General features: G+C 40.3%; 1 protein-coding gene across 9 annotated transcripts in view; it reads right to left on the minus strand.

The window, feature by feature from the left end:
* TACC2 (transforming acidic coiled-coil containing protein 2) overlaps window positions 1-15,939 on the minus strand; it is a 161,784-nt gene that overhangs the window by 5,105 nt on the left and 140,740 nt on the right. For 5 of the 9 annotated variants that reach the window (XM_033149503.1, XM_033149498.1, XM_033149497.1 and 2 more), the window contains 4 exons: window positions 10,820-10,963; window positions 9,105-9,181; window positions 7,039-7,082; window positions 1,465-1,473 (listed from right to left, as the gene is read on the minus strand). In XM_033149503.1, coding sequence (XP_033005394.1) covers window positions 1,465-1,473; window positions 7,039-7,082; window positions 9,105-9,181; window positions 10,820-10,963 — 274 coding nt within the window. The remainder of the gene's footprint in view (window positions 1-1,464; window positions 1,474-7,038; window positions 7,083-9,104; window positions 9,182-10,819; window positions 10,964-15,939) is intronic. The other 4 variants (XM_033149500.1, XM_033149504.1, XM_033149502.1 and 1 more) reach the window with 1 other exon arrangement.

Genomic DNA, 15,939 nt, shown 5'->3' on the forward strand with positions numbered 1-15,939 from the left:
ATTGGTTTATTTGGAAGTAATTCCACCCAAGCCCGATGGGATTTACTTTCAAGTGAGCAAAATGAGGAATGCAGCCTTAAGAGCATTTCCCTCACAATGTGTTATCCCCCTCTTAATATAAACTCACTCTAAATTCACACAATCAGGATTCCTTTCATACAGTCCTACACAGAGGAGGGTATGATCAGTACAACCCCTATTTGCATATTTTCAGCTATAATTACAGAACTTGGTTGCAGAAATATTTTTCTAGATATCTTGCATGCTACACTGGGAATTCTAGCCTGTGGTTTGGTTTTCATAATAGGAAGAGATATGATCAGGCCTCATCCTACCCATGCAAAGGTAAAGTTTGTTGGTAAATCTGCTCCTGAAACCTATTTACTAAATCCAGTGGTAGTGTAAATTTATTGCAGTCTTTATATCCTCAACCATTTCTCTTGTTGTTTGTCCCCTCCCCAAAAAAATATCCTCCAAAATATCTGATCCTACTCTTTTTCTAGTCTTATAGGTAGATAGAAAGAGGATGCACAGACCCCCACTTTGCCATGAGAAGAAACAAGTCTCTCTGATGGCTTTAAACTTAAAGAGACAGTTGTTTCCACCTGCCACGCCCCACCCTCTTGCCCTAGAAGTCTTCATGACGGGACTGTTACTATTAACTGTTGACTTCTTAGTGTTATATATAGCATTTTTTTTTACTGTGGTCACTATATGATCATACTTAGGCTGTTTATTTTCTGCAAATGCTTTTGAGCACAAATGTATCTGTTGAAAAAGTGGTAAGTAAAACCCTCTGTGACTACGATGGCCAAAAATGTGATATACCTCCTGTTTTTCAGAATGAGGAACTTTGGATGTCATGCTAATGTGGAGATTTGCACACTCATTCCCTACACTTCTGGGGAGACATCCAAAGTGGGAACTCGGACACCAGCACTAACTACAATGAAATGAATTTGTTGTCCCTACAACTAAAGCTTGTACATCTCACTGATGGATATGCCAAAACAAAATAAAAAATAATTCCCCCCCTTCTAGTAGCACCTTAGAGACCAACTAAGTTTGTTCTTGGTATGAGCTTTCGTGTGCATGCACACTTCTTCAGATACTGGATATGCCAGTTGGCTAGAACCCGAAGAGGAGAAACATGTGTGTTAAAGGAGGTTATATTGGTCATGGGTGGAAGAAACAGTTTCTGTATATAATTTTATGTACCATTGCCACTGTACACATGCTGAAAATGCTGAAACCCAGCCTGCTGGTAATGACATATTTGTCGTTATACCCTGTTTCGGAGGTTAAAGGTAACAATGAAGCCTGCTATCAGAAATCTGCTAATCCTTTCAAAGGATACTGTCTATCATTGTCTGGTATTTCTAAGCAGATACGGCAAATACACAGAAAAAGAAAGAAAAAGAAAAGCCATATGCAGGTGCCAAAGTTGGTGAAAGCATTACTTACCAGGCTTGCCTTTGTTTTGGAATTGCAAGCAAAGAACAAGAAGCAACAAAAATGGAAGCAAAATAGAAAAAAATCAGGGAATTTAATCAAGAAAGCAGAAAAAACTTAAATGCAACAATCTGTAATGCAAAGAGGGCAATGTCCCCTTATTTCAATGTTGAAGAGGTAAACAGCATAATAATCTTGAATGAATGAATGTAGTTTCAATTTTCAATTGTAGCAATGAGAAGCCAACATGTGAATGAATGGTTCAGCAAGGGAGCCGAGGGGGGTCTGTAAACATGAAAGAGTAAGAAATGGGGAGGGCTATATATGGAATTGATACTGGCAAAACGTTCAGTGCAAGGGGCTATTTGAAAAAGAACTTGCATAATCTGTGGGTGAAGTGTTTGCTTTCAGAATTGATGATGTTTCACTTTGCAAACTCTCCTGCCAGCCTGTAGAATGCATGGCGCCCACAATGTTGCAAACACAAAAAAACAACGCAACACAAAAATTAATTTTGGGATGCAGATGAACATGCAATAGGGGCTGAAGCAGAGGCACATTGAAGGGATTTAACAAAGGAGATTATATGAAGACAGACAAGATCTGAAAGGTACATGCCAAAGGATACTGAGGTATAAGCTCCTGCCTCACAGCTCCTATTCATAACTTTAGAAGCCTGCAGATATATTTTCATCTACATTTCTGGTGAGATTCGCAGTACTGTGTTCTCCATTAGTTAAGACACTTCTTTAGAGCTTTCTCAGGACTACTTGACCCAATTCAGTATTATATCGAAAGGGATTAGCAAATACCGTCACAGCTGCAGATTTATAAAGAGCTCAGAAGGGTCTCTTCAAGCTATAAGTGGAAACCATTCTGATGAGCTGGTTTTTTCTTACTTTTTTCTGCAGAATACTAATGTGTGTAACTATATCAATGCATTTTTACATACACGCTGGATGACCTTGCTGCATGTCTAACCAAGTGATACGAGACACATGTGATGCAGCTTAGAAGCAAGCCACCAAGTAAGGAAAATTCCCCATCCCCAAATTGGAATGTGAAATCTTGCTGTTATGATATATAGTAGGAATGGGGGATACCTTTGGCCCTTCAGGTGTTGCTGAACAACAATTCCCATCATCCCTGATGGGAGTTGGAATCCAACAACACCCAGAGGGCCATGTGTTCCCCACCCATCCAGCCATAGGAATTTTTAAGCCACTCTAACTTAAAAAAAACAACTAATGTAAGTACAGTTTGGCATCATGGACATTCAGTCTTGAAGCCACTGTAGAACACGTGAAGATCAAAGTCATAATGAGTATGTGCCAAAGCAAGTCTGATCTCCATGAGCTGACTTATCCTGTCCTTGGCCTACATTAGTTCCACCTAGGGGACTAGTAAGGAGGATGCAATGCACAGTGCACAGTTATTAGAAGCAATATTAGCACTAGTTTGTAGGTTTCGCCCTCTCTCCTATATTTCTTCTAGGATTCAGCATCTACTCAGACTCTCAGGAACCTTTCCAAGCACATGCCTCTCTGCTCCATCGCACACCTAAAGAAATTGATAATTTACCGTATTTTCCTGTGTATAACACCCCCCCCCCCAGTGTATAAGACAATCCCTATTTTGGGGGGGACTCCAAATTAAGGAAATGGGGGGAAATTGCCCAGAGTTGTTGAGCTTTATTTGGAGGGGATTAACCAGAGTTGCGGTTTAACCGCGGGATTAACTGCGGGAAGCAGTGGAGGATAGGGGTGCCTGGCGTGCTCTGGTCCATGGGGTCACGAAGAGTCGGACACGACTGAACAACAAAACCAGAGTTGTAGAACTTTCTGGGGGGGGTAATGACAATCATACACCTGGCCAAAACCACCAATCGTCTGCCCGCTCTCTGCCAGCAGCTGCAAAATGCCCGCCCAATTGCCGCAACAGCAGCCAATCACCAGCAGGCCTTGCCGCAGCCACCAATCACCCTGCCCAAACATTTTTTAAAAATAAAAACCCCTCGTCTTATACACAAAAAAGTATGGTATGTTCTTCACAAACAGCCATTTATAGGAGCGGGTTTAATTTATGTGATTATTCCATAGTGTCCAAGGGCAGGGAAAAATGTGTCTTGGGACATTTGCACAGAAATAATGTAATTTAAGGTGTATGGAAGAGGGGACACGCACTCACTTCTACCATGTGACAGTCAGCCAATGAAGCTTATGAACTTTACCTGTCTACAATAAAAAATGGCAGCAAAGTCCACTTTGGGTGACTATCACAAAGGTTTCATCCCAAGTTTGCACCTTCACTAAAGCGCATGAATCCCTATGGATACAACCCTATGTACATTTCCCTGGGAGTATGCGCCACCGAGCTGAGTGGGAATTAATAAATAGCTGTAAATTCAGTCTGTACTAATTTCATCTTAACTTGAGGGGGGAAACAGAGAGACAGGAGGGCTCAGTTCAGTTTCGGTTGCTCTGGTGATGAAATTGTATATCTTTTCTGAAAAATTAACCACAACAAAAACACAAGATTCAAAGCTCTTGAGTTAAAAGGAAGAAAGGGAACAAGAGTCCTGACTTCAAAGTCATATCTGCAGCAAATTGTTCCAGTATCCACAGCACCAAAGATGACACAAAAGATCATATGAAGCCATATGATCAAATTCAAGCGCTCCCGTTAAGTGGGTTTGACTTTGAGCACTGCTTATAAGGAAGGCAATCCAGGAATTATACATAGCCAGTCTAAGTTCTTCAGAAGAAGAGGATGGTACAAGTGTAACAGACAAAATAAATGATGCCTTTTGAGTGTGGTGTTTGGCATCAGGAAACTGTTCTAGAGACTCATTTCTGTGAAGGGAATAGACTGGGAGATGCAAAATGGAATAAATTCAGCAGACACTATCAAGGTATGCTTCTATCTATCTCTTTAATCAGGAAAGCTAGCCTATAGAGCTAAAAAGCAAAATACTAGTGACGAACAACTTTGAGCAATTTTTAGGATGTTATGAGGGACTACCATGCTTCACAAGCAGACACAGATGTGTGTGATATACATTGGAATGATGTTGACAGAGGAAAATAGAAGAAACAGGACAGGAAGTATTATGAAGGGCAGACAGACACAAATTAACCCGAACAGGTAGGAATATCATATTTTAAACCTATAATCATACATTTTCATGGGCATATTGAACTTACCCATTACAAATTTATAACTGAACTGTATGTGCACATATGGTACTATATTCCAGAATTGTACTCTGTACTCTAGCTGGGCTCTGCTACAGAAAACAGACACTTAGTGCTCCTTAGTAGACTGAGCTGTGCTAGTCTGTTTTATTTAAACCTGGAAGTAGATGAGTGGTTACTCCATTGCAATGTTATTATGATCCCATGAATCTACAAGATTCATATTAGCACTGTACTCACCAGGCAGCATTGCAATTAATTGTTGTTGTTTTTTTAAAAAAAATTGCAAATATGTTACTTGGGTTTATCAGGGTTGTGGGAAAGAAAGAAAGAAAGAAAGAAAGAAAGAAAGAAAGAGCAGAATTATATAGCTTCTAAAAACATATTATAAACCCTTCAAAGTGATGTTCCTTTTTGTGGCTTTAGTCTGTCATTCCAAATGAAAAAAGTATGATACTTCCAAGCTGCTGTTAGTCTAAGCCCAGCAGCATTTTGAAGACAAACTACCATATAAATCATAAGAATTTATAAGCTGTAGCTTATGCTCCACAGGTGGCGGGTGGTGCTGTGGTCTAAACCACAGAGCCTAGGGCTTGCCGATCAGAAGGTCGGCAGTTCGAATCCCTGTGACGCGGTGAGCTCCCGTTGCTTGGTCCCTGCTCCTGCCAACCTAGCAGTTCGAAAGCACGTCAAAGTGCAAAGTAGATAAATAGGTACCGCTCCGGTGGGAAGGTAAACAGCATTTCTGTGCGCTGCTCTGGTTCGCAAGAAGCGGCTTAGTCATGCTGGCCATTTGACCCAGAAGCTGTCTGCGGACAAACGCTGGCTCCCTCGGTCGATAGAGCGAGATGAGCGCCGCAACCCCAGAGTTGTTCGCGACTGGACTAAACTGTCAGATGTCCCTTTACATGTCCCTTTTATGCTCCACTAATGACATTTGTCTGTCTTAAAGGTGTTACAAGATTCAATATTATAAAATGTCTAGTGCATTTCAAGCTAATGACTGACAAATGTGTGCCACCAGGCAAGTATGAACCACAGAGTTAATGAACTTGTGACTAATGGCCAAGCTGGTTTGGAACAGAGTTTCCAAAATAAATATCAATGATGTCCAGGAGTATTGCAACATTTTCAGATCTAAAATTTTATGAACATTTATTTGTGAAATATTTATGTAGGTATTTGAAGATAAAATACTGGCCTGCAATCAGATAGAAGGGGATTTTTCCTTTTTTATTCTTTTACAGAGTGAAGTTTGTTAACTAGACACCTGCCTTCTTACTGCTGCATTTGGGTCTCTTTTTTTAATCCTTATCTACAATCTTGTAATGTGATTGACTGCAATCCCATGTTGGGTCAACTGCCATTAACAAAGTTGGCTCAGATCACATTTGAAGTACTGCACATAACTATGGCATCTGCCCAGATTTCCTTGGTAACATTCTAATAAATGAAACTAGCTTTCAGATGAACAAGGGATTGGTAACCATCGCCAAGACCTCCTTTAGGCAGGACCAAGTGGCTGCACGTGTGAAGTGGGGCTCCTGACCCACTTTCATAGAATCAGCTTTGTGCATTGCATCATAGACTACTTCTGAGACTCTCAGAATGAAGTGGTACCTTTAGGAAAAAGAGCCATGGAATCTGTTGTGCACAAAAAAACCTACTTATATTGTGCCTGAAATAGTGCCTGGAGTACTTGGATCAGATTGCCAGTTGCTAAACATTTCAATATCTAATCATTTGTTCTTGTTTGAATAATTTCATGGATTAGCATAGCCCATGTGGTGCTCTCCAGATCTTGTTGGACCACAACTCCCATCAGTCTCAGTCCCCTTGGTCAGTGATCAGGGATGATGGGAGTTGTAGTTGAAAAGCATTCAAAGGGCACCATGTTGGCTAGCCCTGTTACAGATTACCCATGGAGAAGCAAAGACACCACCTTTCGGCAGGAGTAATTAAGCAGAGCTTTGTCATTCTGATAAGAGTTATATTGAATAATGAAAGGGCTTTCTGAAGATGGAGCAATGGATTCTATCCAAGATGCCTAGGCTGTTGTGTACAAAATCAAAGTGATGTGACCAGCTATGTTTCAGAGCTCTGTTTCAGGAGAATGTGAGGGTGGTTTTCCAGGACAATCATAGAATTGGAAGAGACCACAAGGGCCAACCAGTCCAACCCCCTGCCAAGCAGGAAACACCATCAAAGCATTCCTGACAGATGGCTGTCAAGCCTCTGCTTAAAGACTAATTAGTAGCTTCTGGCCCCCTAGGATACCTTCACAATTATTGCTTATTTTTAAGGCTAAAGGAACCCAACTTTATATAAGTTTCTATATTCTCTTATCAGAATGAGGACAGAGAAGTTCGTCTTTCATGACGCCACCACCTACCTATCATTTGGGCAATCGTCTTCTCGTACTCTGAAACAATTTTCCTATAGGAAAAGAAGAAAAGATAATGAAAGATAATGAACATACATGCACAGAAATTAATTTTTGCAATGGCATCTCTTAAGGAAAAGCCTTACTAAATAGCTTCAACATATTTAATAAGATAAATGTAGTTGAGTAACAACAGGGCAACATTCAACAAAAGCTTAATCGATACACAGCACAGTCCACAGGGTGGGGACATTAAACTCATGTCCTCATCAAGACATGCAATGACATGTATTGTAGCCTGTCTAGTATTAGATTAGCCTTCAAATTGGTGGCCTCTGGATGTTTTGGACTACAATTTCCATTTCTCCCAGCTGGCATCTGGGAGAGTCAGTGACGGTTGTGCTAGATACATTCCCTCTTTTGCTGAAGACTTGATCAAGGGGTTAGAGAACACATAAGTTATCTTCTTATGAGTAGGCTTCCTTGTCAATCCTTAAGAGACCATTTTGAGTATCTTATTCGAGGGGGAATAAATAAATCTATTACTGAACAGGTGGCAAGATATCTGAACGTCATAACTTTTAGACCTGCCATGTTCATTAGTTCCCAGTTTGCCATTGTTAATAATTGGTTCTACTGAGGATTTGATTTTTTTTACTTTGCTTATTGGTTGATAGATTGTAATAAATGATTGATTGATTGATTGATTGATTTTCTTGCTTCCCTGGTCCAGATGGGCCATACACAAATGAAGGGCTTTATCAATATGGAATTTTTTTGAACTTGCCAAAATTTGGAAGCAATCTGCTGGTTAATTTTTTTTGTTATAATTAATTTTGTAAGCATCATCACTTTGGAGCAAAGTCATATCTACCACTCCTCTGGAACACCAAGTCCTCTGGAATACAACAAGACGTCTGAAGCAAGCCAACTACACAATCTGCAGTGATGATGCACCAAAGACTTCATAATTCTACAGCACTTTTGGGGATTGATCCAAGTGTATTAAAAACCAATGAAGGTTTTTTCAATGGCTTTAACCGAAGACAGTTTGTTCCCTTTTGCTACTCCATATGCCTAACTGGTGACTTCTTAACATGCAGAATACAGTTCCTCTTGCCAGGAAGTGCATATTTGCAGGGAGGGGGGTTGCAGTAAGAACAGTGGCTTGCCTCATATTATACCAAATCTTATATATTAAAAAATGAGAATTTGCATTCTCTTTTGGGGGGGAATACAAAAATAATCTGTGAAGCCATGACAAATCCATAATGCTATGATGTTATGAAAAAGTCATAAAGCTGTCAAGCAAAATGACAATTTGAAAGTTTTGTCCTCATTTTAAAAACACACTCGCATCCTATAACATCCTCATTTTAAAAGCACACCCTTGCATCCTATTTTCGATTTGTTCTCAAAAAGAGGCTAGTTGGAATAAGCAGATTAAAAGTGATTTAGGAAGCTGATCCTTGCCTTTCCAGAGTGAAATCAGGCTAATCAAATGTGACTAGCCTTAGTCTGTTATGTTTGAGTGATGAGTCACAGTTTGCCAAGTGAATATTCAAGGTAGTTTGCATGTCAATCTGTACTGCCTTGTAAAAAAAATTAATAACCTGATGCTGTTGGGAAGTCAAACCCATTTTAGGCATACTCTGTGAATGTGAATATTGCTGTCATATCTTCAGGAGATTCTAACGCTAACTGCAAAGGTTCTTAAGAATCCCTTGCAAAAGGCGTTTTTCTGGTTTGTGTTTTTTGGTTCTTGTTTTTATTGTGCATTTTGTGTTTTTACATTGTATCTTTATGTGGTGAACCACCCTGAGATCTAGGGATGAAGGGTGATATACAAATCTAATAAATAAAATAAGAAAATGATACAAGACTAATAGTAGACAGGATTGAGCAGTATTTTAGGCATTTTGTTTGTTGTCTCAATGTTGCTAAAGATCTGAAGCAAAAAATAAATCACAAACTATTTTGAACAGCAAATAGCAGAAATGTACAAATGCTGTTTTACATGATGTTGTAACAGCAAGTCTTCTGAAAACACAGGCATAAAAAGAATAGAAACACACCGCATTTCCATGACTTCCCTCCTGCTCTCTTCGTATTTGTCTTTCCATTCTGACACCTCTCTTTCCTTAGCTATGATCTGTTACAAGAGGAGAAAGAAGCCTGTTAAATCATCTTAAAGGCACAAAGCATCTTGTCATGTAACGTCTTAAATCAGGGGTAGGCAACCTAATGCTCATGGGCCGGATGTGGCCCATTCGCCTTCTCAATCCGGCCCGCGGACGCTCCCGGAATCAGCGTGTTTCTACTTCGAGTAGAATGTGTCCTTTTATTTAAAATGCATCTCTGGGTTATTTGTGGGGCATAGGAATTCATTCATTCCCCCCCCCCAAAAAAAACCATAGTCCAGCCCACCACATGGTCTGAAGGACAGTGGACCGGCCCACGGCTGAAAAGGGTTGCTGACCCCTGTCTTAAATCATTAAGAGAATGGGAAGATTTTCAAATACTGTAAAAATGTTTAGGCATTTCCTGCTTTTACTGCTCTAGAAGACGTTATGGCTAATCAGAAATACCGTATTGGCCCAAATATAAGCTATACCCAAATATAAGCCACACCTTTAAATTTGGAGGGAGGAAAGAAAAAAAGAAAAAACACCCGAATAGAAGCCATTCCATTCCTCGCTGCTCCTGGCTGCATACTGGGCCCAGGGGTGGGGAAGTCATGCTGCGTTGCCGACGGACTTTCCACTTCCTCACTCTCTCCATTCCTGACCTTGGGGCAGAGGATGGGGGACTACATGCAGGGTGGGCACCGCTTTGCCACACTCCTGGCGCGGTTTGCCCCGCACTCCTTGCTGCATACCATAAGGTCGTGAATATAAGCAGCACTTTAACTTTTCACGGTCAGAATTTGGGAAAGAAGTGAGGCTTATATTCAGGCCAATATGGTAAAGTGTGCCAATTCTATATCCAGGTTCCGCTCTAGCCAGCAAATTGTTACAGAGATTGGGGTGGGATCTTTCACCATTGTTGTACATTTAGAAAACTGGTGTGAGCCATACTGACGCCTTCATTTGGACTCCCATTCTAGCTAATATGCAATGCTGCCCTAATCTTCTGAACCTTCTTGTTGCCTTTTTCAAGCATACATGCTGTATCTCAGACCATCAATGAGAAAATGGCGCAACTGTTGCTCATTGCTTCCATTTTACGCATGTAGCACTGATGTAAGCCAATCTGCTTGGCTAAAATTTGGCCAAAGGCTTCCAAGCACATAAATCCAATACACTAATGAACATATATATATTTCTCTCCTGGCTAAACAAAACAGTTGTTCAGAGATACATATAACTCATGCCTCAACTGTGTAAGTTTTTCCCCACAAACAAAAAAATTATCACCCAAAATTTGATGGGGCCAGCTTTCTATTATGCAGAGCAGAAAAGGGTGTATAATTGAGGGGCAGTGCAGAAAAGCTGTATCATAGCCATGTTCGAGGTTTAAAATGCTGATTAGGAGCACTCCAGCATTAGGGTTAACCATGGGACATCATGCTGAAGTGGAGCTAAGGGTGTTGAGATACAACCTACGCCTAAGTGGAATTATTCATTGACATATTCCACTGTTAATCATCATTAGGAAGCCACTGGCACAACAACTGTACTAGCCCATGGCTTCAACATCCTAACATAGTCATTCCTTTTGCTGCGCTTAGAAAATCCTACTCATTAAAAAACAAACAAACAGATTTTTATCAATTAAGATTATGGGTTACCTCCTCTCTGGCAACTCTCAAGGCAGAATCCAAGTCTTGCTGCTGGTAAAGCAAACTGGAGGTATTATCTCCCTCCGAACTGCTTATCCGAGAGTACAGTGCACTTTTAGAGATGGGCACATCAGCTGAGATGGTAGGGTCTCTCTGTTCATTAAAAAAAGAGAGGAATAGCATTGATCATTAACCATATGTTCCACTAGTATTTCAGGTATCCATTTTTGGGGGGGAGGGGGGATGGACAATGAGGAAACGTGAGGTTATGATGAATGGGAAATGCTCATCTGTATATAGCTTAGATGGCGCTATACAGATGGGAATGGAACTGAAAAACAGAAAGTGTATATATAAAGGTGTAGTCACTGATATTTTACAATGGGCGTAGACCCATTGAAATTAATGTCAGGGACTAATGTAGGTCCATTACTTTCAGCGAGTAAGAGTTTGTTGAATACAGCTCACTGTGCTATTCCATTCATTGTATTTTCTCTTTTTATACTTTTACGTCTTTTACTTGTCAAAGCCCTGGTAATAATTTAATGGCTCTGGAGTAATTATTGAACATAGCAGACGCTACTAGGAATTCTGATCTTTCTAGATGAAGCACAATCAGGTTTAAAAGTTCATCAGTCAGTTGGAGAACTCAGTGTCCTGGGGTTTATGCCTACCTGGTCATCCAGGTGCTAGAGTCACATTCTCTACTTCTCTCCTAAGATTGTTATCACCCCTTTAAGATAGTTATCACCCCATGCCACACCCAAGACTGGCACCTGCTGAACCATGCACTACATCAGGGGTCAGCAACCTTTTTCAGCCGTGGGCCGGTCCAGCATCCCTCAGACCATGTGGTGGGCCAGACAATATTTTTTTTTGGGGGGGGGGGGTTGGAATGAACAAATTCCTGTGCCCCACAAATAACCAAGAGATGCATTTTAAATAAAAGGACACATTTTACTCATGTAAAAACACGCTGATTCCCAGACCGTCAGCGGGCCGGATTGAGAAGGTGATTGGGCTGCATGCGGCCCACGGGCCTTAGGTTGCCTACCCCTGCACTACACCAGCAGTGTTGCTTTTAAAAAGCCAAGGCAATAGAAGAACAAATGCACATGAAAACTAAAGTGAAAGCTTCTGCATGTGGAGACAGGCTAGGGTCAGAAGCAGAGAGGCCACCAGGCTTTTCCCTGTTGGTCTGCCCAACACTTCAACATCTTTTTTTTTTTTTAAATTCCAGCTTCTGCAGATGAAAATAGCAGCAGGATCATCATACATGCAGGCATGTGTGCCTGGAAGCAGTCAGGTTTTTGCTAAAAGATGTATGCATGCAATGACATAAAAGCAAAACAGTGATAAGGCCATCAAAAGCCATTGGCTAAGATTGTCTAGCGACACAATGCTGATTACCAGGTTATGCCAGAGAACGTACGGCAACCCATGTCTGAAGGATAGATTTTGGTGAATTTCCATAAAAATAGCATAGAGGGAGGAGACTATCCCAATAGCTTCACTTATTTATTTAATGAAGATCCAAATATTGTTGGACTCCAGCCTACAGGTTCTATACACCCCAGGTATAAAATAACTACTTATAGTTCAGTTTTTCATTTTAGTATTAATCTTATTATCACTAGCACCACTAGAGAGCAGTAACTTAAGGAAGGTTCTGCAGATGGGAATCATATTTGCGGACCACATGAAAAGAGTATATGATCACAATACTTATTAGGTAACTCAGCTGTACACAACTAATTCACAATATTTATGAATGGTCATTAAGCACGTAAGCAAACCAAGATGAATTTAGAGTCAGGCAAGGTAAGTTTAACTGGGAAACTATAAGCAACAAGAGCTATTGTGTACATGAAGAAACTAGAAGCCTGGCTCAACTATTTCTTTGCATAGGATAAAGGAATTCAGAACTCTTACTTTTGTTTTTTGGGAAGCAAACCTGTTTCTTTTCCACCGCCCACTTTTCTTGTACCAACACTGAGAGCATTGTACAAAATAAGAGAGGCAGATGACCAAACCCAGCAAGGCTACTTAAGCTAGATAAGTAAGATACAGCGATTTTAGTTCATTTCCTTCACTATTGTGCAATACCTTGAAGGCCAAACTCCACAGGATGCTAAAAGCATGTTTGCATTTAACAGCCAAGGTTTTTAAAAATGCAAATACCATCAGCTGGATGGAAGCTGATAATTATCAGGATATCAGAAGGCCTGGAGGGGAGACTTAATCCCTTCCTTCTCTGCTTTAGTGCTGGCACAAGACCTTCCTCTGAAGCTGCAATATGCCCTGGGAAGAAGGCTCCCACTGGTGCCAATGCTGTGATTATCTGCCTCCTCCTCACATGTTTACAAACCTGCATGTTAAGTCAAAGACACATTTAGCATCACATCTAGTTTGGCCCTTAATCAAAGGTCCTTCGAATGCCTTCGCTATAGCAAGTTTCTCTCTTATGCTGCATTCAGAATTCGTTTGTAAGGCAGGGATGTGATGTTTTAAGCTACAGTTTCTTATGAACTATTAATTTACAGTATCGGTATCAATGAGAAATTTAAGTATGACCACAATTCCTCTCATGGAATTTGAGCAGGTCTATCAAAACAGCAAACCATATCAACAATGGCCTATTTGAACTTTGATTCACAGCGTGCCTCATCCAACAAACCTATGTATTTCGGAAGTGTGCAACAAGGCCCAGCAGAGCAAGAAGAGCATACATAACCCTTGTCACTCTTTGTTCCCACACTAGCTGATGGCTAAAAGATGCTCACTGAAGGAAGCAGGTCATTTAGTCCAGGGATTTTCCAGGAAGTTGTATTCATTGTAGATGAAACAACTAAAACATACAGCTCTATGATATTCTAGGAAAACTTAGTCTAATTTCTACCCTCCATCAAGCAGGATTAATGTTCCTGCAAAGTCATCCAGTAGATCCTATTATAAGTAATCTGCATTTAGCTACTGTAGGACACTGTAGCTTCCAGAGGATTCACCCATCGCTTCTTCAGTTGACCTTGGCAATGGTGGCGTAAAGTGGAAAGTTAACCAAAAAGTGTGCTTCCTATCCTAACATGACATCAGAAGAAACTATCAAACTCAGATTAAACATGGGGACTTTTCCAGTATCAAATTTTCTGGATTATCCATTAGAATCAGAGATATAACACCTCTTGAATGCCTGCAATAATTGTATATATTGCAGTTAGAATAAATGCACTTAATTAGCTGCTCCTCCAATTTTCCCATTATCTTGCTAATCCACTCAGGAAAATATATGCACATTTCATAACTTTGAATTAAAAAAGAGTTTTGAACTTTTAACATTATTTGAAATACATTTCTCTGTAATACTAAGTGTAATACTTAGCAGTGGTTGTGTTCACACATAACAACTCAGTCAGTGGGGCATGAGACTCTCAATCTCAGGGTCATGGGTTAAGAGCCCCACATTGGGCAAAAGGTTTCCTGCATTGCAGGGGGTTGGACTAGATGACCCTCATGGTCCCTCCCAACTCTACAATTCTAGGATACAATGATTCTATGACTAAACAATGGATGCTCCTTAACAGCTAAGTGTTAGGTTCGATCCTGAAGCCCTGGTTTAAAAGAAACCCATGCAACATGACACATGCTTTGAAGTTGGCTTATTATGAAACTGGCCATAATGTGGTTTAAATCGAGATTCCTGGCTCAAGTATAACACTAAAGTGAGATTCTACAAAAGTGAAAGCAAATTCTTCTGAAATTCTCCCCTTGGGCATGTGGGTAGAGGGAAGAGGAATGTGTTCATAAGACACTTTGCTCAGGCATGTTAAGGCTCATCCACATAGCGCTAAAATATTGTTTAGCATTATATGCAAAGCTGGCTAATGTTATAGTAGTAAACTAGGGCTTCGAGCTTTATTTGGTAGATTATTAAAGATGGTCCTTCTTTCTAACAAGTGCATGGTTTTGATCCCTATGTTTCTTACATTTTGTTAAAGCTCTCAAATGTAATTAACTGATTAAAAGTAAGATTATCAATCAAGCGGAATCATTTAATCACTTGGCAGCTCTGCTGTGAACACTATAGGTGCTTTCTAATGCGAGGTGTTTATATGTGTGTTAAAGATGGCAAATTCCAAGGCTAATCCTCTCATATTGGCCTGGTTTGCACATCTCACTAAGTCAAGCCATGCCTGCTTTACTCCTGGTCATTCTGCTACCATTTAGATGAGTGTGTGTCTGATGGTCTAGCTCTTTCCAGAATAACCATGAGCTGTAACCATATATGTCTTATGTTTTATGGCTCATGGTTTGTCAGTGAGAAGCCTCTAAGCCAAACCATAGCTTAGCTCAACCCTATGTAGCAGCAGAATGACTGGGGAGATGCAGATGAGCAGTAATTTACTCTGTGGGAGCACATACAACCTGCTCATTCATGCTAAGCCATATTTGGTTTAGCATGATGTGTGAACTAGGCCACTGCCTATCTTTTACAGCAGAAATAAACGATACTAGTGCACATTAACTAAAATGAAGCTTAAAAGAGCACCTTTGAACCTCAGTTATGGGAGGGACACAATCATAATTCAGATAATCAGAAGTCCAGTCATACAGCAATGCTAATTTACATGGATCCATATGGGCTGGATCTAGACACGCCAAAGAAGCGTTTCAGTTAAATGCTTTGTAAATTTAAACAGGGAAAACAGGTAGAGAAAAATGGGACTCTGCGGCGCCATCTGGTGGCACAATGCTATATCGCATATACAAGGCATATAAATTGCTTTTTCTTTGCCAATCTAGCTGAGTCCATAGATACCAGTCTAAATGCAAGATGCCCAGTAAAGCTATTAAGCTGAAAGAGATGCTATCAGATCCTCAGCATTAAAAAAGATAACAATATCAATTTTACCACATCATATTTCCTTGCTCTATAATCTTGCTCTGTTCTTTCTTTATACTTTGTTTAGTGCTGACAATGTACATAATCTTGAAAATATGGGGGGTGTTTGTGGATGCTATCTATCCAGTGCTTTTTTCTATTAAAAAAAAAGTTTAGGGGTACTCTCATTTTCCTACTCATATTGAAATACTGCCCCACAATGAGGACAAACTTAGATTCACAAAATGTT

The sequence above is a fragment of the Lacerta agilis genome, chromosome 5 (assembly GCF_009819535.1).
Source record: "Lacerta agilis isolate rLacAgi1 chromosome 5, rLacAgi1.pri, whole genome shotgun sequence".
Classification (NCBI taxonomy): domain Eukaryota; kingdom Metazoa; phylum Chordata; class Lepidosauria; order Squamata; family Lacertidae; genus Lacerta; species Lacerta agilis.